This window comes from Scyliorhinus canicula, chromosome 11 (assembly GCF_902713615.1).
Source record: "Scyliorhinus canicula chromosome 11, sScyCan1.1, whole genome shotgun sequence".
Classification (NCBI taxonomy): Eukaryota; Metazoa; Chordata; class Chondrichthyes; order Carcharhiniformes; family Scyliorhinidae; genus Scyliorhinus; species Scyliorhinus canicula.
In genome coordinates, this window is record NC_052156.1 from 95,060,493 (window position 1) to 95,087,268 (window position 26,776).

The window sequence follows — 26,776 nt, forward strand, 5'->3', positions numbered from 1 at the left end:
TAACCTGTGGAACCCTTTCAATTTCAGCTATACCTGAGCTATAACTGAGGCTCTTTCTGGGGAAGGTGGGACCTCTATAGACAGGATGGTCTACATCTGAACCTGAGGGGCACCAATATCCTGGGGGGGAGATTTGTTAGTGCTCTTTGGGGGGGCTTAAACTAATTCAGCAGGGGCATGGGAACCTGGATTGTAGTTTTGGGGTATGGGAGATTGAGAGTATAGAGGTCAGGAGCACAGATTTGACTTCGCAGGAGGGTGCCAGTGTTCAGGTAGGTGGTTTGAAGTGTGTCTACTTCAATGCCAGGAGTATACGAAATAAGGTAGGGGAACTGGCAGCATGGGTTGGTACCTGGGACTTCGATGTTGTGGCCATTTCAGAGACATGGATAGAGCAGGGACAGGAATGGTTGTTGCAGGTTCCGGGGTTTAGGTGTTTTAGTAAGCTCAGAGAAGGGGGCAAAAGAGGGGGAGGTGTGGCGCTGCTAGTCAAGGACAGTATTACGGTGGCGGAAAGGATGCTAGATGGGGACTCTTCTTCCGAGGTAGTATGGGCTGAGGTTAGAAACAGGAAAGGAGAGGTCACCCTGTTGGGAGTTTTCTATAGGCCACCTAATAGTTCTAGGGATGTAGAGGAAAGGATGGCGAAGATGATTCTGGAAAAGAGCGAAAGTAACAGGGTAGTTGTTATGGGAGACTTTAACTTTCCAAATATTGACTGGAAAATATATAGTTCGAGTACATTAGATGGGTCGTTCTTTGTACAATGTGTGCAGGAGGGTTTCCTGACACAATATGTTGACAGGCCAACAAGAGGCGAGGCCACATTGGATTTGGTTTTGGGTAATGAACCAGGCCAGGTGTTAGATCTGGAGGTAGGTGAGCACTTTGGAAACACTGACCACAATTCGGTGACCTTTACGTTAGTGATGGAAAGGGATAAGTATACCCCGCAGGGCAAGAGTTATAGAACGATACAGCGCAGTACAGGCCCTTCGGCCCTCGATGTTGCACCGACATGGAAAAAATCTAAAGGCCATCTAACCTACACTATGCCCTTATCATCCATATGCTTATCCAATAAACTTTTAAATGCCCTCAATGTTGGCGAGTTCACTACTGTTGCAGGTAGGGCATTCCACGGCCTCACCACTCTTTGCGTAAAAAACCCACCTCTGACCTCTGTCCTATATCTATTACCCCTCAATTTAAGGCTATGTCCCCTCGTGCTAGCCACCTCCATCCGCGGGAGAAGGCTCTCACTGTCCACCCTATCTAACCCTCTGATCATTTTGTATGCCTCTATTAAGTCACCTCTTAATCTTCTTCTCTCTAACGAAAACAACCTCAAGTCCATCAGCCTTTCCTCATAAGATTTTCCCTCCATACCAGGCAACATCCTGGTAAATCTCCTCTGCACCCGTTCCAAGGCTTCCACGTCCTTCCTATAATGAGGCGACCAGAACTGTACGCAATACTCCAAATGCGGCCGTACTAGAGTTTTGTACAACTGCAACATGACCTCATGGCTCCGGAACTCAATCCCTCTACCAATAAAGGCCAACACACCATAGGCCTTCTTCACAACCCTATCAACCTGGGTGGCAACTTTCAGGGATCTATGTACATGGACACCGAGATCCCTCTGCTCATCCACACTACCAAGAATTTTACCATTAGCCAAATATTCCGCATTTCTGTTATTCTTTCCAAAGTGAATCACCTCACACTTCTCCACATTAAACTCCATTTGCCACCTCTCAGCCCAGCTCTGCAGCTTATCTATGTCCCTCTGTAACCTGCAACATCCTTCCGCACTGTCTACAACTCCACCGACTTTAGTGTCGTCTGCAAATTTACTCACCCATCCTTCTGCGCCCTCCTCTAGGTCATTTATAAAAATGACAAACAGCAACGGCCCCAGAACAGATCCTTGTGGTACGCCACTCGTAACTGAACTCCATTCTGAACATTTCCCATCAACTACCACTCTCTGTCTTCTTTCAACTAGCCAATTTCTGATCCACATCTCTAAATCACCCTCAATCCCCAGCCTCCGTATTTTCTGCAATAGCCGACCGTGGGGAACCTTATCAAACGCTTTACTGAAATCCATATACACCACATCAACTGCTCTACCCTCGTCTACCTGTTCAGTCACCTTCTCAAAGAACTCGATAAGGTTTGTGAGGCATGACCTACCCTTCACAAAACCATGCTGACTGTCCCTAATCATATTATTCCTATCTAGATGATTATAAATTGTATCTTTTATAATCCTCTCCAAGACTTTACCCACCACAGACGTTAGGCTCACCGGCCTATAGTTACCGGGGTTATCTCTACTCCCCTTCTTGAACAAAGGGACCACATTTGCTATCCTCCAGTCCTCTGGCACTATTCCTGTAGCCAATGATGACCTAAAAATCAAAGCCAAAGGCTCAGCAATCTCTTCCCTGGCTTCCCAGAGAATCCTAGGATAAATCCCATCCGGCCCCGGGGACTTATCTATTTTCACCTTGTCCAGAATTGCCAACACTTCTTCCCTACGCACCTCAATGCCATCTATTCTAATAGCCTGGGTCTCAGCATTCTCCTCCACAATATTATCTTTTTCTTGAGTGAATACTGACGAAAAGTATTCATTTAGTATCTCGCTTATCTCCTCAGCCTCCACACACAACTTCCCACCACTGTCCTTGACTGGCCCTACTCTTACCCTAGTCATTCTTTTATTCCTGACATAACTATAGAAAGCTTTTGGGTTTTCCTTGATCCTACCTGCCAAAGACTTCTCATGTCCCCTCCTTGCTCGTCTCAGCTCTCTCTTTAGATCCTTCCTCGCTTCCTTGTAAATATCAAGCGCCCCAACTGAAACTTCACGCCTCATCTTCACATAGGCCTCCTTCTTCCTCTTAACAAGAGATTCCACTTCTTTGGTAAACCACGGTTCCCTCGCTCGACCCCTTCCTCCCTGCCTGACTGGTACGTACTTATCAAGAACATGCAATAGCTGTTCCTTGAACAAGCTCCACATATCCAGTGTGCCCAACCCTTGCAGCCTACTTCTCCAACCAACACATCCTAAGTCATGTCTAATGGCATCATAATTGCCCTTCCCCCAGCTATAACTCTTGCCCTGCGGGGTATACTTATCCCTTTCCATCACTAACGTAAAGGTCACCGAATTGTGGTCACTGTTTCCAAAGTGCTCACCTACCTCCAGATCTAACACCTGGCCTGGTTCATTACCCAAAACCAAATCCAATGTGGCCTCGCCTCTTGTTGGCCTGTCAACATATTGTGTCAGGAAACCCTCCTGCACACATTGTACAAAGAATGACCCATCTAATGTACTCGAACTATATCTTTTCCAGTCAATATTTGGAAAGTTAAAGTCTCCCATAACAACTACCCTGTTACTTTCGCTCTTTTCCAGAATCATCTTCGCCATCCTTTCCTCTACATCCCTAGAACTATTAGGTGGCCTATAGAAAAACTCCCAACAGGGTGACCTCTCCTTTCCTGTTTCTAACCTCAGCCCATACTACCTCAGAAGAAGAGTCCCCATCTAGCATCCTTTCCGCCACCGTAATACTGTCCTTGACTAGCAGCGCCACACCTCCCCCTCTTTTGCCCCCTTCTCTGAGCTTACTAAAACACCTAAACCCCGGAACCTGCAACAACCATTCCTGTCCCTGCTCTATCCATGTCTCTGAAATGGCCACAACATCGAAGTCCCAGGTACCAACCCATGCTGCCAGTTCCCCTACCTTATTTCGTATACTCCTGGCATTGAAGTAGACACACTTCAAACCACCTACCTGAACACTGGCACCCTCCTGCGAAGTCAAATCTGTGCTCCTGACCTCTATACTCTCAATCTCCCGTACCCTAAAACTACAATCCAGGTTCCCATGCCCCTGCTGAATTAGTTTAAACCCCCCCAAAGAGCACTAACAAATCTCCCCCCCCAGGATATTGGTGCCCCTCAGGTTCAGATGTAGACCATCCTGTCTATAGAGGTCCCACCTTCCCCAGAAAGAGCCCCAGTTATCCAGAAATCTGAATCCCTCCCGCCTGCACCATCCCTGTAGCCACGTGTTTAATTGCTCTCTCTCCCTATTCCTCATCTCACTATCACGTGGCACGGGCAACAACCCAGAGATAACAACTCTGTTTGTTCTCGCTCTGAGCTTCCATCCTAGCTCCCTAAAGGCCTGCCTGACATCCTTGTCCCCTTTCCTACCTATGTCGTTAGTGCCAATGTGGACTACGACTTGGGGCTGCTCCCCCTCCCCCTTAAGGACCCGGAAAACACGATCCGAGACATCACGTACCCTTGCACCTGGGAGGCAACATACCAAACGTGAGTCTCTCTCGCTCCCACAAAATCTCCTATCTGTGCCCCTGACTATTGAGTCCCCAATTACTAATGTTCTACTCCTTTCCCCCCTTCCCTTCTGAGCAACAGGGACAGACTCCGTGCCAGAGGCCCGTACCCCATGGCTTACCCCTGGTAAGTCGTCCCCCCCACAAGTATCCAAAACGGTATACTTGTTACTCAGGGGAACGACCGCAGGGGGTCCCTGCACTGACTGCTTCTTCCCAGTCCCTCTTACAGTTACCCATCTATCTCCAGTCTTTGGTGTAACTACTTCCCTGAAGCTCCTATCTATGACCCCCTCTGCCTCCCGAATGATCCGAAGTTCATCCAGCTCAAGCTCCAGGTCCCTAACACGGTTTTTGAGGAGCTGGAGTTGGGTGCACTTCCCACAGATGAAATCAGCAGGGACACTGACGGCGTCCCTCACCTCAAACATTCTGCAGGAGGAGCATTGTACTGCCTTCCCTGACATCACCTCTAGATTTAAAAAATAACAAGAAAAAGAAAAAGAAAGGAAGAGCTTACCTGATATTACCTCAAACCCTGCTCCTGCTCAAAGGTAAGCAAATTTAAAGGCACTCACTCACCTTCACGACAGGCCCCTGCTCCCGCTTCCCAACCACCGTGGGGTGGGGGGGTTGGTTAGAGGAGGAGGTAGGGTGGGAAACACTCACGAAGTGTTTCAGGTTTAACTGTCACTTGCCAACAGCCTCTCCACAAACCACCTTCAACTTAGGCTGACCGCACTGCACGTATGCAAATTTCCCCAGAACAGCTGATCAGTAGCTCTGCTCTGCTGCCCTCTGCTGGATGATTGCCTTCACTCAAACTCCTCGGGTCCCCTTCGCAGATTCACCTTCAACTTAGGCTGACCGCACTGCACGTATGCAAATTTCCCCAGAACAGCTGATCAGTAGCTCTGCTCTGCTGCCCTCTGCTGGATGATTGCCTTCACTCAAACTCCTCGGGTCCCCTTCGCAGATTCACCTTCAACTTAGGCTGACCGCACTGCACGTATGCAAATTTCCCCAGAACAGCTGATCAGTAGCTCTGCTCTGCTGCCCTCTGCTGGATGATTGCCTTCACTCAAACTCCTCGGGTCCCCTTCGCAGATTCACCTTCAACTTAGGCTGACCGCACTGCACGTATGCAAATTTCCCCAGAACAGCTGATCAGTAGCTCTGCTCTGCTGCCCTCTGCTGGGGGAAGGGCAATTATGATGCCATTAGACATGACTTAGGATGTGTAGGTTGGAGAAGTAGGCTGCAAGGGTTGGGCACACTGGATATGTGGAGCTTGTTCAAGGAATAGCTATTGCATGTTCTTGATAAGTACGTACCAGTCAGGCAGGGAGGAAGGGGTCGAGCGAGGGAACCGTGGTTTACTAAATAAGTGGAATCTCTTGTTAAGAGGAAGAAGGAGGCCTATGTGAAGATGAGGCGTGAAGTTTCAGTTGGGGCGCTTGATAGTTACAAGGAAGCGAGGAAGGATCTAAAGAGAGAGCTGAGACGAGCAAGGAGGGGACATGAGAAGTCTTTGGCAGGTAGGATCAAGGAAAACCCAAAAGCTTTCTATAGGTATGTCAGGAATAAAAGAATGACTAGGGTAAGAGTAGGGCCAGTCAAGGACAGTGGTGGGAAGTTGTGTGTGGAGGCTGAGGAGATAAGCGAGATACTAAATGAATACTTTTCGTCAGTATTCGCTCAAGAAAAAGATAATGTTGTGGAGGAGAATGCTGAGACCCAGGCTATTAGAATAGATGGCATTGAGGTGCGTAGGGAAGAAGTGTTGGCAATTCTGGACAAGGTGAAAATAGATAAGTCCCCGGGGCCTGATGGGATTTATCCTAGGATTCTCTGGGAAGCCAGGGAAGAGATTGCTGAGCCTTTGGCTTTGATTTTTAGGTCATCATTGGCTACAGGAATAGTGCCAGAGGACTGGAGGATAGCAAATGTGGTCCCTTTGTTCAAGAAGGGGAGTAGAGATAACCCCGGTAACTATAGGCCGGTGAGCCTAACGTCTGTGGTGGGTAAAGTCTTGGAGAGGATTATAAAAGATACGATTTATAATCATCTAGATAGGAATAATATGATTAGGGATCGTCAGCATGGTTTTGTGAAGGGTAGGTCATGCCTCACAAACCTTATCGAGTTCTTTGAGAAGGTGACTGAACAGGTAGACGAGGGTAGAGCAGTTGATGTGGTGTATATGGATTCCAGTAAAGCGTTTGATAAGGTTCCCCACGGTCGGCTATTGCAGAAAATACGGAGGCTGGGGATTGAGGGTGATTTAGAGATGTGGATCAGAAATTGGCTAGTTGAAAGAAGACAGAGAGTGGTAGTTGATGGGAAATGTTCAGAATGGAGTTCAGTTACGAGTGGCGTACCACAAGGATCTGTTCTGGGGCCGTTGCTGTTTGTCATTTTTATAAATGACCTAGAGGAGGGCGCAGAAGGTTGGGTGAGTAAATTTGCAGACGACACTAAAGTCGGTGGAGTTGTAGACAGTGCGGAAGGATGTTGCAGGTTACAGAGGGACATGGATAAGCTGCAGAGCTGGGCTGAGAGGTGGCAAATGGAGTTTAATGTAGAGAAGTGTGAGGTGATTCACTTTGGAAAGAATAACAGGAATGCGGAATATTTGGCTAATGGTAAAATTCTTGGTAGTGTGGATGAGCAGAGGGATCTCGGTGTCCATGTACATAGATCCCTGAAAGTTGCCACCCAGGTTGATAGGGTTGTGAAGAAGGCCTATGGTGTGTTGGCCTTTATTGGTAGAGGGATTGAGTTCCGGAGCCATGAGGTCATGTTGCAGTTGTACAAAACTCTAGTACGGCCGCATTTGGAGTATTGCGTACAGTTCAGGTCGCCTCATTATAGGAAGGACGTGGAAGCTTTGGAACGGGTGCAGAGGAGATTTACCAGCATGTTGCCTGGTATGGAGGGAAAATCATATGAGGAAAGGCTGATGGACTTGAGGTTGTTTTCGTTAGAGAGAAGAAGGTTAAGAGGTGACTTAATAGAGGCATACAAAATGATCAGAGGGTTAGATAGGGTGGACAGCGAGAGCCTTCTCCCGCGGATGGAGGTGGCTAGCACGAAGGGACATAGCCTTAAATTGAGGGGTAATAGATATAGGACAGAGGTCAGAGGTGGGTTTTTTACGCAAAGAGTGGTGAGGCCGTGGAATGCCCTACCTGCAACAGTAGTGAACTCGCCAACATTGAGGGCATTTAAAAGTTTATTGGATAAGCATATGGATGATAATGGCATAGTGTAGGTTAGATGGCCTTTAGTTTTTTTTCCATGTCGGTGCAACATCGAGGGCCGAAGGGCCTGTACTGCGCTGTATCGTTCTATGTTTATACCTGTTTCAAGGTAGGGAGTCAACAACTGCACCCATATTATTATGTGACTTTGCCACTGGGCTGCAGAATAACTTGTTTCAAATTGTGGGGAAATGCTCTTGATAAGTGTCAGGGTGCATTACTTCAAATTGAGAAACCTAGTTGCAGAATGCCACTAAGGTTTAGCAGAACCGGAAAGTAGTTAGTGAGGAAATACTGATGATGATGCTGGATCTCTGTTTCAAAAAGCATGTCAGTTTTACAAGGACAAAGACTGAAGGTGAGAAGAACTCGCCAAGGAGATAGAATGGTGGGTCTTGATTTGAAAGATTGCAGGTGTCAATCTTTTACAATCACGTTTGTTACGGTTTAATTGCAGTCATATTGTTAGGTAATGGGCATTTGTGCACCTATAAATGTGGATAGCCAGGGAACTGACTGCAGTATCGTTGACTGTGAATTAAGTCAATAAATTCTCTCCAGCAATGAAAGCTGGTGTGTCATAGTTTTAACTTCAATCGTCTTGGATTCAGTTGACAGCCGAAAGAAGGATGGCATGGGGCAGCACGGTAGCATGGTGGTTAGCATAAATGCTTCACAGCTCCAGGGTCCCAGGTTCGATTCCCGGCTGGGTCACTGTCTGTGTGGAGTCTGCACGTCCTCCGTGTGTGCGTGGGTTTCCTCCGGGTGCTCCGGTTTCCTCCCACAGTCCAAAGATGTGCAGGTTAGGTGGATTGGCCATGCTAAATTGCCCGTAGTGTCCTAAAAAGTAAGGTTAAGGGGGGGGGGGGGGGGGTTGTTGGGTTACGGGTATAGGGTGGATACGTGGGTTTGAGTAGGGTGATCATTGCTCGGCACAACATCGAGGGCCGAAGGGCCTGTTCTGTGCTGTACTGTTCTATGATCTATGTTCTATGACTATACTTATTGAAAACAGCTGATAATCTCACCAATGTTTCCTTAGTTAATGGAAATTTCCCATGCATTTTTCTCAAGTGCAGAATTAATCATTACTTTTCTGGCACAAGTCATTTTTTAAAAAATTTATAAAATTTAGATAAATTTTAATAATTTTGTATTGCGATTGAGAAGGTTGTTTATATTAAATAGGTGTTTTTTTTTTTGCATTGTTTTCCTCCTTGACTACATTAGCAACACCTTGTATTTATACAGTACCTTTAATACAGTATAATAAACCATTCTCTGATGCCTTAAGAGGAACATAATAAAACAAGATATCAGACTGAGCCAAGAAGGAGAATTTGGGTCAGATGCTGGAAAGCATGGTCAAAGAGGTAGGTTTTAAAGGAGCATCTTTAAAGGGGAAGCAAGGGGTGGCACGTGGCGCAGTGGTTAGCACTGCTGCCTACACCGCTGAGGAACCGTGTTCGAATCCAGGCGGTGGGTCACTGTATGTGGTGTTTGCACATTTGCCCCATCTCTGCGTAGGTTTCGCCCCCACAACCCAAAGATGTGCAGGTTAGGTAAATTTACCATCCTAAACTGTTCCTTAATTGGAAAATAAAATAATTGGGTACTCTAAATTTATAAAACAAAAGGGGAAGCAAGGTAAAGAGAGGCACAGAGGCTTTTAATGAGGAAATTCCCTAAGGGGAACTGAAGGCAAGCTATCAATGGTGGAATTATTGCAATCTGCCATATTCAAGAGGCCAGAATTAGGGGAGTGCAGATGTCTAAGAGGATTTGTGGCTAGAGGAGATTACAGAGCTGGGAGGGATGACGCTATCAAGGAATTTGAAAGTCAGGATAATTTTTAAGTTGAGGCATTGCTTAGCTGGATGCAAGAGTAGGTTAGTGAGCACAGCGATGGGTGAACAGAACTTGCCTTCCGAGTTAGGTCATTGATCGAAAACTTGGATGATTTCAGGTTTAAGGAGGGTTGAATGTGATAGGCCAGTCTGGAATGTATTGGAGTCGTCAAATCTACAGGTAGCAAAGGCACGGATGAGGGTTTCAACAGCAGGTGAGCTAAAGGACAGAGTGGGGCGCCGCGGCGGAGTTGAAAATAGTCTTTGTGACGAAGGTGATGTGTTTCAGCAGAACTGCACAGGAGAGGCAATATAAACTGAATAGCTCTGTTCAAAAGAGTGTGCAGGAACTGAGGGATCTGGGGGTTTGTGTGCATTGATCTTGAAGATGGCAGTGGTTAGCAAAGATTATGGGATCTTGGGCTACTAGAGGCAGTGAGTACAAAAGCAGGGAAGTTTTGCTGAACCCTTTTATTAAAACTGGTTAGGCCCCAAAGAGAGTATTCTCTACAGTGCTGGCCACAACACTTTAGGAAGAATGTCAGGATTCTTGAGAAGGTGCAGATTGTTTCTGGGGGTGTGAGATTTCAGTTACGGGGTTAGGTTGGAGAATATGGCGTTGTGCTCCTTGGCGAGATTTGGTAGGGATGTACAAGATTATAGAACATAGAACATAGAACAGTACAGCACAGAACAGGCCCTTCGGCCCTTGATGTTGTGCCGAGCAATGATCACCCTACTTAAACTCACGTAACCCGTATCCCGACAATCCCCCCATTAACCTTACACTACGGGCAATTTAGAATGGCCAATCCACCTAACCCGCACATCTTTGGACTGTGGGAGGAAACCGGAGCACCCGGAGGAAACCCACGCACACACGGGGAGGACGTGCAGACTCCACACAGACAGTGACCCAGCCGGGAATCGAACCTGGGACCCTGGAGCTGTGAAGCATTGATGCTAACCACCATGCTACCGTGAGAGATTTGACAGATTTGAACTGATAGACAGGGAAAATGTCATATTCACTGATGATATAAGGACTAGGAAATGTAGATTTATGGTTTTGGGCAGGAGCTGCAGGGGGTATATTTCCACGCGTTTAGAAGAGTGATGGGTGACTTGATTGAAGTACCGGTATATAAGATCCTGAACGCACGATGTTGAAAGGATGTTTCCTCTTGTGGGGGAGTCCAGAACCAGGGGGACTTAAGTGAGCGATCGCCCTTTTGAGACAAAGAAGAGGAGAATTATTTTCCGAGGATTGTGAGAGTTTGGCGCACTCTGTCTCATAATATTTTTAAGGCAGAGGTTGAAAGATTCTTGTAAGTCATAGGAATCGAAGTTTATCAGAGGGTCAATCGGTCATGATCTCGATGAATAGTGGAGCAGGCTCGAAGGGCCGAATGGCCCACTTCGAACTCGCTGCCCACATTAATAATATATCTAAAGGGATGATGGAAACAGCTTTGAATAATAACTTTCAAAAGAAAATTGGATAATGCTATAAAAAATTTGCAGGTCTGCAGAAAGAGCAGGGTGTGTAATTGCTAACTGTTTTTTCTTCGAACTGCCAGTCTCAATGTGCTGTATAGTATTAATAACTCCAAGTTCCTAAACCTTTGACAAGTCATGCTACAGTCGCATAGGACTTTGGTAAGACTGCACTTGGAATATTGCGCACAATTCTGGTCGCCACACTACCAGAGGATATGGAGGCTTTGGAGAGGGTGTAGAGGAGGTTTACCAGGATGTTGCCTGGTCTGGAGGGTGTTAGCTATGCAGAGAGGCTGAGTAGACTCTGACTGTTTTCATTAGAAAGACGAAGATTGAGAGGTGGCCTGATACAAGATTATAAAGGGCATGGATAGAGTGGATGGGCAGGCACTCTTTCCCAGAGTGGAGGGGTCGGTCACCAGGCAGCATAGGTTGAAGGTCGATGGGGAGAGTTTTTAGAGGAGATGCGCGAGGCAGGTTTTTTACACGAGGTTGGTGAGTTCCTTGAACGCGTTGCCAGGGGAGGTTGTGGAAGCAGATAGGTTAACGGCGTTCAAAAGGCATCTTGACAAATACATAGATAGGATAGGTATAGAGGGATACGGCACTAGGAAGCGCTGAGGGTTTTGGCAAATGTTATCATGACTGGTACAGGCTTGGAGGGCTGAAGGGCCTGTTTCTGCGCTGTATTCTTTGATTTCTGCAATATCTTGGTGAACACCTGATTAAATCCATTGGCTGATGTTGGCATGAAGTTCAAACTAAGACTGTTGCTTGTTTTTGATTGCCTCCCTTTTTGAAGATGGATGCCTCCTTGCCCTGCTTCCAACCAATTGATGCAGCTCACCCCAATGACTCTCATAATCACAATGCCTTTTCAAAAACCTTCATGGTCTCCTTGAATATTGAGCTCTGGGTGGAATTTTATTCTAGAATTTTATCTCATTCCTATCAAAGTCTTCAATTTTGCCTGTGTCCAGTCTGTTTGTGGAGAGCATATTGCCGATGCTGCCCTTGTAAATACTTGGAGAAAGGTTTTTCTCTGATGTAGTTTTAAATTGTTCGAGTCAACAGCTGGCTTTAAATTGTTTTAGCCAATAGCTGGCACAAAGAAGAGGGTTAAAAGGTCTCCTGTGCTGTGAATTTCTATGGAGCTTAAGTTTCCTTAAGCTCCTCTCCGTACAAAGACGCGAGTGGTCCTAAAGGAAGAGTGCTAAATTGGGGGAAGGCCAACTAAACCAAAATTCGGCAGGAGCTGGGGAATGTGGATTGGGAGCAGCTGTTTAAGGGTAAATCCACATTTGATATGTGAGAGGCTTTTAAAGAGAGGTTGATTAGAGTGCAGGACAGACATGTCCCTGTGAAAATGAGGGATAGAAATGGCAAGATTAGGGAACCATGGATGACAGGTGAAATTGTGAGACTAGCTAACAGGAAAAAGGAAGCATACATAATTCTTATAGAGATAGATAAATTCTTGATGTCGCGAGGAATTAAGGGCTATGGGGAGAATGCTGGGAGGTGGAGTTGAAATGCCCATCAGCCATGATTGAATGGCGGAGTGGACTCGATGGGCCGAATGGCCTTACTTCCACTCCTATGTCTTATGGTCTTATAAGGTTTAGGCGACTGAAGGCAGACAAAGCTTTGGAAGAATATCGGGAATGTAGGACCAATCTGAAACAAGAAGTCAAGAAGGCTAAAAGGGGTCATGAAATATCTTTAGCAAACAGGGTTAAGGAAAATCCCAAAGCATTTTATTCATATATAAGGAGCAAGAGGGTAACTAGAGAAAGGATGGCCCACTCAAGGACAAAGGAGGAAAGTTATGCGTGGAGTCAGAGAAAATGGGTGAGATTCTTAATGAGTACTTTGCATCGGTATTCACCGAGGAGAGGGACATGACAGATGTTAAGGTTAGGGATAGATGTTTGATTACTCTAGGTCAAGTCGGCATAAGGAGGGAGGATGTGTTGGGTATTCTAAAAGGTGGACAAGTCCCCAGGTCCGGATGAGATCTATCCCAGGTTACTGAGGGAAGTGAGAGAGGAAATAGCTGGGCCTTAACAGATATCTTTGCAGCATCCTTGAACACGGGTGAGGAACCGGAGGACTGGAGAATGACTAATGTTGTCCCCTTGTTTAAGAAGGATAGCAGAGATAATCCAGGGAATTATAGACCGGTGAGCCTGACGTCCGTGGTAGGGAAGCTGGAGAAGGTACTGATGGATAGGATCTATTCCCATTTGGATATCATCAGTGATAGGCGACATGGTTTTGTGCAGGGAAGGTCATGTCTTACCAACTTAATAGAATTCTTTGAGGAAGTTACAAAGTTGATTGATGAGGGAAGGGCTGTAGATGTCATACACATGGACTTCAGTAAGGTGTTTGATAATGTTCCCCATGGTAGGCTGATGGAGAAAGTGAAGTATCATGGGGTCCAGGGTGTACTAGCTAGATGGATAAAGAACTGGCTGGGCAACAGGAGACAGAGAGTAGAAGTGGAAGGGAGTTTCTCAAAATGGAGAACTGTGACCAGTGGTGTTCCACAGGGATCCGTGCTGGGGCCATTGTTTGTGATATACATAAATGATCTGGATGAAGGTATAGGTGGTCTGATGAGCAAGTTTGCAGATGACACTAAGATTGGTGGAGTAGCAGATAGTGAAGGGGACTGTCAGAGAATACAGCAAAATATAGATAGATTGATGAGTTGGGTGGAGAAATGGCAGATGGAGTTCAATCCAGGCAAATGCGAGGTGATGCATTTTGGAAGATCCAATTCAAGAGCGAAGTATACGGTAAATGAAAAAGCCCCGGGGAAAATTGATGTTCAGAGAGATCTGGGTGTTCAGGTCCATTGTACCCTGAAGGTGGCAACGCAGGTCGATAGAGTGGTCAAGAAGGCATATGGCATGCTTTCCTTCATCGGAAGGGGTATTGAGTAACAGGTCATGTTACAGTTGTATAAGACTTTGGTTAGGCCACATTTGGAATACTGCGTGCAGTTCTGGTCGCCACATTACCAAAAGGATGTGGATGCTTTGGAGAAGGTGCAGAGGCGGTTTACCAGAATGTTGCCTGGTATGGAGGGTGCTAGCTATGAAGAAAGGTTGAGTAGATTAGGATTATTTTCATTAGAAAGACAGAGGTTGAAGGGGGACCTGATTGAGGTCTACAAAATATTGAGAGGTATGACAGGGTGGATAGCAAGAAGCTTTTTCCCCCAGAGTGGGGAACTCGATTACTAGGTGTCACGAGTTCAAGGGCTGGTGGGGGGGGGAAGAGTTTACGGGAGATATGCGTGGAAATTTCTTTACGCAGAGGGTGGTGGGTGCCTGGAACGCATTGCTGGCGGAGGTGGTAGAGGCGGGCACGATAGCGTCATTTAAGATGTATCTAGACAGGGGCAGCACGGTGACACAGTGGTTAGCATTGCTGCCTACGGCGCTGAGGACCCGGGTTCGAATCCCATCCCTGGGTCACTGTCCGTGTGGAGTTTGCACATTCTCCCCGTGTCTGCGTGGGTTTCGCCCCCACAACCCAAAAGATGTGCAGGTTAGGTGAATTGGCCACACTAAAATTGCCCCTTAATTAGAAAAAAATAATTGGGTACTCTAAATCTATTTTTTTTTTAAATGTATCGAGACAGATACATGAATGGGCAGAGAGTAGAGGGATACAGATCCTTAGAAAATAGGCGACAGTTTTAGATAGAGGATCTGGATCGGCGCAGCTTGGAGGACCGAAGGGCCTGTTCCTGTGCTGTAATTTTTCTTTGTTCTTTTCACTCTTAAAACTTGCATGTCCTTGCATGTATCCCCGGTATCCTCATCCATTTTTGTTCCCGAGTTATCTCCTTTAATTTATGTTTAATTTTAAGGTCATGTCTGTTCAGTCTAAATTGCTGTTGTGTGTTTGTTCTGAATGCTCATAATTGTGTCTTGTTCTGCTTGTATACTGAAATGCTGTTGAATAACTGCCTGCAAAACATAATCCTTCATTCCTATGAAATTAACGCTCCTCAACTCCGAGTTTTAGATTTTTCTGAATCCCAGGTCATGTTGAACGTGATAGTTTTGTGGTCCATATCCTCAAGGAGCCATGACATCCATTTTCCCCGTGGTCAAGGTCATTCACTGTGATGTGCACTATCCTTTGTGGTCTGTGATGTACTGGAACAATGGAACACGTCCTCCCCGTGTGTGCGTGGGTTTCCTCCGGGTACTCCGGTTTCCTCCCACAGTCCAAAGATGTGCGGGTTAGGTGGATTGGCCATGTTAAATTGCCCGTAGTGTCCTAAAAGTAAGGTTAAGGGGGGGTTGTTGGGTTACGGGTATAGGGTGGATACGTGGGTTTGAGTAGGGTGATCATTGCTCGGCACAACATCGAGGGCCGAAGGGCCTGTTCTGTGCTGTACTGTTCTATGTTCTATGTTCTATGAAGCAATTGTGCATTTCACAACTTGTTAAAAGATTTCGAGTACCCAATTCTTTTTTTTCCAATTAAAGGGCAATTTAGTGTGGCCAGTCCACCTATCCTGAGCATCTCTTGGGTTGTGGAGGTGAGACCCATGCAGACATGGAGAAAATGTGCAAACTCCACACGATAGTGACCCGGGGCAGCGATCGAACCCATGTCCTTGGTGCTGAGGCAACAGTGCTAACCACTACGCCACCGTGCGTCCCTAGCAACTCCAACTTTAAGCCACTTGACTTTTCTCAAATTTGTTGAGTTGGTTGAAATCGCCTGGTAAAATTAATCATTTATTTGCCTACTATTCGTAGGTCTTCATGGCAAAGCTCCTCATTCTCCTTGTGCCCTCTATGAGATCTGAATGTTATCCTTTCTGTTGGCATGATTTTTTTTAAATTAAGGGATGTTTGAAATTAACTTTGTAGCATTCTGCTTTTCACAGGTAGAGCTCACTTCCTTCTCAATGTTCCAGTCACTCAGCTGCTTTGCTGTTTGATGTGTTAGGCAGGTTGGTTCGATGTGGACTGCACTTGATGCAGGGAAGTTAGAAACAGACGTCTAACGCTGGCGAAGATCCAACACTTTTATTCAACTATAGAACTGCTATACATATTCAGCTGTGGGTCGATACTATACTGATCTGACTGGTGACCTTGTATAGCCTGACCAGACTTACTAGCTAACGCATGGTGTTTGCACTTGCTAGCTCGTGGACTCTGACTAGCTGGATCCCGAGAGAGCGGGAAACCTAGTGCCCTCTGGCTTTATAGTGGTAGTGTCCTGTCTGGTGATTGGCTGTACTGTGTTGTATGCTTACTGGTCATCCTATGTGTCAATCACTACCTGTCTGCATCTCATTATACATGAGTGGATATTATGACACTGTCCACGCTGTCTTTCCTGGTGACTGCACTGCTTTCACTGTTTCTGCCAATGCTGTTATTCTGTCATTCCTTGTTACTGCAACAGTCTCCAGATCCACCACTGTGGTGCATTAATCAAAGGCTTATTCTTCAAAGGGCTGATATACAATTGTTTGATATCCAGCTATTCCTGGGATCGCTTTGAGAGCCAGCAGAGTAGCCCCATAATCTCTCATTCCTCTCCTATGTTGTGACAAATGAAAATATTCTCGTGCAATTTATCAACATGAAAGATGTGTTTCAATGTGGATGGAGGTGCTTTGCCATAGAACCAATAAAAACAATAGCATATTCATATAGGGCCATTAACATCAAAAAATGCCTTAAAGCATTTTGTAGGAGCGGTACGAATCAAAATTTGACACTGAGTCATGTAAGGGGACACTAAGCCATCATCTTGGCCAAGTGCAAAGTTTCAGGAGTGCCTTCAGAGAGGCAATTAGGTGGAAAAGATCAGGAAAGGGATTCCAGAGCTTTAGGGACTAGACAGCTGAAGCCATGGTCACCAATGGTGGAGTGATTAACATCAGGGATGCTCAAGACTAGAATTGAAAGAGCACAGATATCTCCGAGAGCTTTAGTGTCTCAACAGTCTACAAAGGCAGGATCAGACCATAGAGGGAAATTTTAAAATCAAGACTTTGCTTAACAGAAACCATTGTAAATCAGTATCTAGTCATGTTTGCTCGAACCAACTTTAAAATGTAAAATGCTGGAGTTTTTCTAAGCTTGCAACGGTGTACGTAATTCAAGCCATATTTCAGTTTTGACCATTCCATTTATGGTGGTCTTTAAGGCAATGAAGGCTGTTGCAATGAGTTTTAATTCAATGATTTCTTGCCTATATCGTAGGTAGATATTCCATGGCTGCTTGGACAGCATTTTGTGGTACACTTGGAGGCTTTGGCCATTAAGGATTCATACAATGAAATTACACTCTTTCAAGAGATAGACGGTTGCTTCAAAGCCATCTATTCGTACATTTCCAGGTAAAATAGATGTCTGATGAAATTATCAAGGATTTTATTACTTTGTGTACAGAAGCATTTTTGTAAACCTGCCTTGCAAGGAATTTCTAGATTTGCTGTAAACCCAGCCACAGTAATTTAAACAAACAAAAAAATGAACTGCAGGTGCTAGAATTCTGAAACCAAAGTAGAAAAAGCAGGAACCACTCCACAGGTCAAGGAACATCTGGAGAATATAAACCATCTTGTGTTCCTGGTGCAAACTCTGCTTGGAGAATTTAGAGCACTAGTTGATCTATTGTCTCCAAAGTGCTACCTGACATGTGAATGGCTCAACTAATGTTCCAGGTCTTGGACGGCATGGTGGCACGGTGGTTAGAACTGTTGCTTCACAGCACCAGGGTCCCAGGTCCGATTCCTGGCTTGGGTCACTGTCTGTGCGGAGTCTGCACGTTCTCTCCATGTCTGTGTGGGTTTCCTCCGGGTGCTCCGGTTTACTCCCACAAGACCTGAAAGACTTGCTGGTTAGGTCATTTGGACATTCTGAATTCTCCCTCTGTGTACCTGAACAGGTGCTGGAATGTGGCGACCAGGGGCTTTTCACAGTAACTTCATTGCAATGTTAATGTAAGCCTACTTGACAATAAAGATTATTATTTTTTAAAAGCAGAGCTTGCACCAGAACGTTAGTGAGTTTGTCTCCACAGATGATGTCTTGAATGTTTCCAGAATTTTCTGTTTTGGTAAAGTAATTAAGCTTTGACATATTTCGGACTCCATAAGGTTGCCATAATACCCACCATAATACATTAAATTAAATATGTGTGTCCCCCAGCTTGTGCTGGTCAACGTTACAGAGCTTTTTACTTAGATTAGTGCAGTTTCCCATTTTTATTAGTGCTCTGAATACATTGCAGTCGAGTTTCTTTTGTACTGTCTTTCTACCATACCTCCATGTTCTCATTGCGGCGGGGCCCCCTCCATTTCCAACATTGGCAAATCTTGTGGCATTTTATCCAATGGTATTAAAAGAAGTGACTGGGATGAGTTAGTTGATAAATTGGTTTTAATTTTCTAAAATTCCTGAGATTGGGGGAAGGTTCCACTTGATTGGAAAATAGCAAATGTAAACTCCTTTATTCAAAAAGGGATGGAGACCGAAAGCAGGAAACTGTACGCCAGTCATCTGCCATGGGGAAAATAAGATGTTGTGGCAGGGCATTGGTGAGATCACATCTCGAACACTATGTACAGTATTAGTCTCCTTATTTGGGGAAGGTTGTAAGTGTGTTGGAAGCAGTTCAGAGGTTTGTCAGACTAATACCTGGAACGGGCAGGCTTTCTCATGAGGAAGATTGGGTAGAATAGGCTTGTATCCCTGGAATGGGCAGGCTTTCTCATGAGGAAGATTGGGTAGAATAGGCTTGTATCTGATCGAGTTTAGAAAAGTAAGAGGCGACTTGATAATAACATACAAGATCCTGTGGGGTCTTGACAGCATGGATGTGGAGAAGATGTTTCCTCTTGTGGAAGAATTTGGAGCTAGGGTCACTCATTTAAAACCGATGAGAAACGTTTTCTTAGGGCTGTGAGTTTTTGGGACTTTTTCCCTCAAGACAGTGGAAGGAGAGTCTTTGAATTTTTAAAGGCAGTGCTGGATAGATTCTTGTAATCAATTGGGGGGTGAAAGGTTAACGGGGATAGGTGGGAATGTGGAGTTGAGGTTATAATATCAGCCGTGATCTTATTGAATGTTGGAGCGGGCTGAGTGGGCTACTCCTGCTATACCTATGTTTGTTAATGTTTTTTATGTTGTATGGTGTACACTGGATTAGGGTGAGGTTATTAAGGCTCAGGTGGCGCTATAGTTAGCACTGCTGCCTCACAGCGCCAGAGACCTTGGTTCAATTCGGCCCTGGATGACTGTGTGGAGTTTGCACGCTCTCCCTGTGTCTGCGTGGGTTTCCTCCGGGTGCTCCGGTTTCTTCCCACAGCACATCCCAAAGATGTGCAGGTTGGGTGGATTGTGCAGGTTGGGTGGATTGGCCATGATCAATGTGTGGGGTTGTTGGTTTAGGGTGGGAGAGTGGGCCTTGGTAGAGTGCTCTTTCGGAGGGTCGGTGCAAACTCAATGGGCTGAATGGCCTTCAGCACTTAGAGATTCTATGGATTTCTCTTGTATGTTTGGGAGATTAGATTCTCTGATGTGAATAAATTAGAAACCCTAAAATTTATCTACTTTAGTCCAAATTCTAATCCACTACATTAACGTTTACTGTTCATGTTTTTATTTGTTGAGGAATCATGGTCTAATGTTATTTAATTTTGATCAAGGTTGAGGAAGTTGTAATTTAGGTGTTATAAGCTGATATTGTGGAAGGAAGAAAAGTCTGACCATTTCCTGTAACTATTCTCTCTTTTCAATAAAAGATCCACTGTTAAACATAGCGGTTTGGAAGAGGTCCTCCATGTTCTGGAGACAAACGCCATCAAACTGGCAAAGGCATGCCACCTCAAATGGATAAATCGAGGCAGAGCAATCCAAGCAATTTGCAAATCCTACCAAACTCTCATCGTGTATTTTTCAGACATGAGTTACAGTGACCATGACATAACTGCAGAAAGCATCCTCCTTAAACTTCAGCAGCCTCGGTATTATATTCTCTATTTTTAATGTTAATTTTTAAAATTGAATGTATTTTTCAAACTGATTTTTGTGAACTTTGTAATTCTCTGGGCTCAAATTTAATGCTTTGTGAACAAAAAAAAATTCTGCTTCTTGGACTCGTTAGTGAAGGTTTGTTAATGAGGTTTATCATTGGGGAGGGAAGGAGTGGAGGAAAAGAAATATTGGCGTTTATAGATTATATTGTGCACTTCAGACCATGTAAAACTCTTCATAGCCAATGAAGTACTTTTGAAGTCTCTTTGCTATCGTATTGTGTGGAAGTCATTTGTACACCATGGACTCCTGCAAACAGCAATATGATAACCTGATTGCCTAGTTTTTGGGTGTTCGTTAAGGAGTGAATATTGGCCAAGGTACTGGGGAGAGGACTCCTGTCATCTTCATGGTAGGACTGTGGAATCATTTATATCCTCCTGAGAGGCCATTGTGATTTAACATCTCCGCTAAAAGATGCTACCTCTGATGGTGCAACACTGACTCGGAGACCAGAGTGCTACCAGCTGAACCATGGCTAGCACCATGAATTGCACTGCAAATGTACAGCTCCTGTTTGAAAATTATTTTTACAGCAACAGATTCACCGTTACATTGGTTAAGGAAAAAGGTTGTTATCCAGTAGATGCCGTGACCATTTGTGAATTTTTTTTCTCACTTTTTATGTTTACAGCATTCTTCTTGCCATTTTCTTCTTGAGAGATCTCCTCCACCACTTGGACAATCTATCACTATTTTTTCAGGAAAGGTTTGTGAACCCTGTCAGAGTACCGGAAAGGGTTCAAGCCACAATCAATCTCCTTGAATGCAAGTACCTTGGAAACAATATATTGTGGGAGAGCAGCTTTCTGCTGGGGATACAGCTGCTAGAAAGTGGTGCTCTTTCTCGGCCACCTATGGCAAGGAAGCCACATGGACCTATACTTCATAAGACGACAGCTAAAGCCACTGATGAGATAGCTGGCTCTGTTAAAACTCTGGTTAGTAGATTTTTTAAATGTTGCCATTAAGTTAAGAACTTGACATAAGGAATAGACACAGGAGGAGAGCATATGACCTCGAGCTTTACTCTGCCTTTAACTATGATCATGGCTGATCGTCCATGTCAACTCCACTTTTCTGCCCATTCCCCAAATTCTACCGTTCCCTGGGAGCAAAAATCTGTCTTATCTCGGCCTTAGATATACTCGTTGGCTGAACAGTACCGAGTTCCAGAGATTCACACCCCTTTGAAGGAGTTAGTTTTGCTCATCGACCCCTTATCTTAAGAAGCCCCCATATTCTAGATTTTCCAGCCAGGGAAACAACATCTGTCTACACTGTCAAACTGCTTCAAAATCATGTGTGTTCCAGCTAAGTCAACTCTCATTTCTAGGCTCCAGAGAGCATTAGTTCAGTTTACTCAGCCTCTTAACATAGATCAAACTCACTGATCCCACCAACACTTTACTGCCTCCAAGGTATGAGTATGCTTCCTCAGATTTAGAGGCCAAAACTGCATGGTACTTCAGGTGTGGTCTCACTCAACATTGTGCAAGTTCACCCAAGCCTTTTCCTACCATCAACATTTACAAGTCTTAATCCTTTTTCAAAAAAGTGCTTTTTTATTCTTGCTGCTACTGTTATCCACTTCCTTAACCCCTCTCTCTGTATCCGCCACAGTTTCCATTCCCACCTAGCTTTGTATCAGCCAATTAAAGATACACTTTGTCTTTTTATTAAACTCTTTATCTAAGTCCTTAATATAGATTGTAATTGCTGAGGTCCAGGCGTTGAGCCATGTGACACTCCAGTAGTTACAACCTGCCAACTTACATGTCCCGTTTATTCCTGTTCTTACTAAGTAATAGCTACTAACTTGGGCGGCACGGTAGCCCAGTGGTTAGCACTGTTGCTTCACAACGCCAGGATCCCAGGTTCGATTCCCGGCTTGGGTCACTGTCTGTGTGGAATCTGCACTTTCTCCCCGTGTCTCCGATGGTTTCCTCTGAGTGCTCCGGTTTCCTCCCACAAGTCCCGAAAGACGTGTTTGTTGGATGAAATGGACATTCTGAATTCTCCCTCTCTGTACCCGAATAGGCACCGGAGTGTGGCGACTAGGGAATTTTCACAGTAACTTCATTGCAGTGTTAATGTAAGCCTACTTGTGACAGTAAAGATTATTTAAAAAAAATTAACTTAACTTTTAATCACTGATGAACATTTTTGCTAGTTTTATTCGTGTTTGCGACTCCATTGCTCAGCATTAGTATATTATGGAGTGTTTTTTCTTTTACCGTGCATGTGCCAGATTCCCTGGTTAGACCTGGCAACTGATCATTGACAAAAGTAGGATGATGGAGTTAATGTTTTATCGTAGCACAGCTTTGCTTAACTTAGTTTGTTTTATTTTTATTAGGTGAAGAATATTGTTGACAGTCTGAAGGAGCGGTTCCCTGATAATGCAATCATCAGAGCTTTTCGTATCCTTGATCCAGATAGGATTCCGTCTGACCCTGAGAAACTAGCTCAATATGGAAATAATGAAGCAGCAGCTCTCCAGAATCATTTCTCAGACCTCCTTTCCAATGATGGAAAAGATTTAGTTGCAGAATGGGATCAGATGAAATACTTAATTGCATCCAGAAAAGGAGAGAGTTTGGATGAAGTAAGCAATGTTTTGGAATAATGTTGCATTTTAGATATACTACTTCTATTTCCTCCATGATTAATAGATTAGTGTTATCTATATTGCATACTATTGCAATATTGCATATTGTAAAGTGTGGAAAGAACTGAAAAAAAAATAAACCTGGCATAGAAGTTGTATTTTGAAATGAATCTTATCTTTAATATAGAAACGTCAGCTCACCTCGTACAAAAGTAGCCAGTCTCTTGAATTTCACTTCCCACATGCAAGATATTTGCAAATCTTTGCAAGATATTTGTATATTGAGAGCAAGAGTGAATGTTGTTTTTCTCTCTCTCCTTCCACATCTACTCCTTCCTTCTCTTCTGCCCACAGGTTTGCATTGATCTGGCACACTCTGATATGTGGAGAAAAGAATATCCAAACTTCTCAATACTATCTGAGGTTTGTGTGGTGATGTCTGCATCAACTGCTGAACCCGATATAGGATTTGCATCCGTGAACTTGTTAAAAAACAAATACAGGTACAATGGGGTTGCATATTGGCCAGCAGTTACTCCTTACGTAGTTTATTAGCAGCTGAACAATTTTTTTTTCTTAATTTCTCCTGCAGGAATCGGCTTACCTCAGATCAGCTCGATCAGTTACTCAGGCTGTGCTTAGAAAAGCCTGAAGAGAGACAGGATTATTTAGATGCAGCCTATGCTGCATGGCTACAAGCTGAACAGTGGAGGCTCCTCCTCAAAGAATGGAGGAGAGGGGAGGAATCAAAAACTGAATCTGATTCAACTGAATCGGATGCAGATCCTTTGTCCGACTCGGAGTGAAAACAATTGCTGCTGACCAGTGTCCTTGGACATGCATGACAGAAAGGGGGAAATCCGATTTCTTTGTTAACTCGTGACTCTCTGTTGGTGCTATGTTGTTTGTAATTGTATTACAAAGAAATGTACATTGCCTTACATTACATTACATTTGCCTTACATTACATTACATTGCCTAAAATAAAAGGCATCTCCCAGTATTCTGTATACTGTTCCTTTATTGCCGATTGGTTATCCAACACAACATGCTTCCACATCATAGCATGTGAACCATACAATAAAGAATTAACAAAATGGGATTTTTATACATTAGTTTAAATACAGCTGGATTATCATGACTCTGGCATTTGGTACCTTTTTTAATAAAAAAAAACTTTGACACTCACTAGCTTTCTTAGATGCTTAAACAGTCGTTGACTGTCTAAAATGATTGGAGGTAATAAGTTCAAGGTGCTGTGATTTGTGGGATTAGTGTAGTGATACTTGGATACAAGTTAGATATGAAGTGACAGCCTGTAAAATTGCATTCTAAATCTCCTTGGAAAGCTAATGTGTTTTAACAGTGCATTGAAGTGTTCGGGAGTTTCAAAGTCAAGATCGTTTTTTGGGTCCCATGCTTCCTAAAAGTTTAATGCCAAGTACTGGGAATGTTTTTGCAAAGTGTGAAACTTCATAATGGATTATTCCATTTGAGTGATATTTTAAAATGTAGCAGTTAATATGAATTTTTTTTTAAAATTCAAAGGCTTGTATTTAAATTTTGTTTTTTGATGAGGCAGCTGTATACTACCTTCAGGGAGTTCCAGATCCCCTCTTCCTGTACGTAATGCAGAAAGGGGAAGTTTGGGCTTTTATCTGAGCTGTCAATGCCTTTGGCATCGGCAACATTTTTTTAAGAAAAACACTTTTTACAAAAAGGTTTCACTTTTATGAATGTTCAGATGTCTTGCGTGCATAGATCAGTATTTAAAAAAAAAAGCATATAGGAAACAAACATCCCTAGATAGGGCCTACATCAGTCTTCTAATAATGCTGGAGCTGTAATTTACTGTGTTGACAGGTCAGTGGGCCCCATTTACTACCCTACCCATCAATAGTTTAATCTGCTTGTACCCTGCACAGCAAACCACTCCTAATTCATTATGTACCCATTCCAGTTTCTTTTGTTCCACACATTTGATCTAGGCTACTCTGCTAAACTGGAGAGTTTCTGAATTTGAGTGCAAATAGTTCCTGCGCACCATCCCTTTCACTTTGCCCTTGCTGATCTTCTGAACGTTGCAGCATGAAAACCATTGTGTGGAGCTGTTTACTGGTGATGGACGGCACGGTGGCACAGTGGTTAGTACTGCTGTCTCACAGTACAGGGACCCGGTTCGATTCCACCCTCAGGCGACTGTATGGAGTTTGCACATTCTCACCATGTCTCCCACAGTCCAAAAGATGTGCAGGTTGGGTGAATTGGTCATGCTAAATTGCCCCTTAGGGTGGGTGCAAGAATAGGGTGAGGAATCAGGCCTAGGTAAGGTGCTCTTTCGCAGGGTCGGCGCAGACTTGATGGGCCGAATGGTCTCGTTCTGCACTGTAGGGATTCCATGATATCTAATTGTAGCTCACCTTGAAATATTTGGTGCTGTGGAGTTCACATTTCCGTGATGAGGCACCACAGGTGTTATATCATAAGAGCGCAGGGTTTTGGGGAGAGAGGAACAATGAATAACCTAAGCTCCATGTGCTACTCCACATGCAAGCAGCTGATTCATTGTGAGTCACAGTGCTGCAGAGATCCATTCCATAAGAGTTTATATCTGAGCATGAAGTAAAAACTGTGCGGCTCTTCCAGCAATATATTGAAGCTCAGTAGTGTGTGAGCTTCAGTTGGATTACAAAGGGTTGCCTGCTTTCAAATTGTGTTCACGGATGATGCAAAGTCCAAAGACGTGCAGGTTAGGTGGATTGGCCATGCTAAATTACGCTTAGTGTCCAAAAAGGTTAGATGGGGTTATTGGGTTACAGGGATAGGGTGGAAGTTAGTGCTTAAGTGGGTCGGTGCCTCCTTCTGCACTGTAAGTTCTATGATAATGCATTTTGTGCAGCTGGTCATTATTGTTTTACTAAGTCTGTGTACACCTGGGCATTCTCCTTTTTTACACCAGTAATTAATCTGGATAGAGTTTTTGATAGTTGTCCATGTTGATAGTATGCGTGATTGTGTTTTTTGTGCTTTTAATTAAACTTTTTCCATGCACTGTTTTAAATTACTTAATCGCTTTTGCAATCATGCATCTTATGTAGTGTTGCACCTTTACTTATAAAATGACCAGTTCTTGGATATCTGCATCCCACTTTATTTTGGTTTCCTTGTGCCTCTTTGGCTTCTTAATTTAAATGAGTACAGCTAATTGGGTTTGGTAGTAAATGTGTCCACCGTTTTCGATGCTGCTTAATTAAGTCAATTCTGGTCGTATGAATTTTAGTTTATTGCCTATGTTCAGTGTCACTTTAAAAATATACAGATAGTCTTAACACTAGTTTGCCAAAAATTTCTATAGACTGCATGATCCATCTGTAGTATTTTTACCACAGGCCACTCATTCACTGTGCATTTAATCTCAACATCTCACATTCACACTTAAGTGACAAAAGAACTTAATTCAAGAAGGTGCTAATGTGGTTTTCATTGAATTACTAACTTGTTGTTGTGTTTAGGTGAAAATTGGAAATGGATTGACAGTATACAGTGTGCTGAGCACTGAAAGCGGATATAATTGAGGAAATATTATGCTTGGAGCAGGATGATGCATTTAAAAATTTGTGCTTGGAATTGATATTCTGTTTATTTGGGCGATGGAAAGTGATTTAATGCGTTTAGAATTCTGTGCTTGGATCAGAATTACTCTTGGACCAGGTATGTGGCTGTGCTTCACTTGAATTGATTGTATTGCGTTTTTGTACTGTATACAGGCTGCTGTTGGTCTAAAGAAAATAAAGATGTTAACAGTTTGTTAAAGGAATTCCTTTTGAATGTGATGAATTCAACTGCACACACCAGATTTGTGTTTTTTTTTAATACAAGCCATAATGGGGTATGATGCGCCATCAGTCATCTGAGTTCACTTCTGTACACTTTTGGGGGGGAAAAAAATCTTCTGCTGAAACCATAATGAGGCAATTGCAGGGAAACTGCAGTTCATCGTCTTTAGTTCCTGTAGAACATGTTTCTCATCAGGAGAATGTGGTGTACTTGTTAAAGAAATGCAAATGAATA

At 44.0% G+C, this 26,776-nt stretch overlaps 1 protein-coding gene across 2 annotated transcripts in view; it reads left to right on the top strand.

Moving 5' to 3' along the window:
• Positions 1-26,522, top strand: part of LOC119973206 — a 61,185-nt gene extending 34,663 nt beyond the window's left edge. Inside the window, exons 1-7 of one of the 2 annotated variants that reach the window (XM_038810860.1) lie at positions 9,597-9,683; positions 17,257-17,393; positions 19,803-20,024; positions 20,729-21,035; positions 22,454-22,702; positions 23,060-23,208; positions 23,298-26,522. In XM_038810860.1, coding sequence (XP_038666788.1) covers positions 9,612-9,683; positions 17,257-17,393; positions 19,803-20,024; positions 20,729-21,035; positions 22,454-22,702; positions 23,060-23,208; positions 23,298-23,511 — 1,350 coding nt within the window. In that variant the 5' untranslated portion in view covers positions 9,597-9,611 and the 3' untranslated portion in view covers positions 23,512-26,522. Of the gene's footprint in view, positions 1-9,596; positions 9,684-17,256; positions 17,394-19,802; positions 20,025-20,728; positions 21,036-22,453; positions 22,703-23,059; positions 23,209-23,297 lie in introns of those variants that run through there. The other variant, XM_038810861.1, reaches the window with a different exon arrangement.
• Positions 26,523-26,776: the final 254 nt, after the last annotated feature.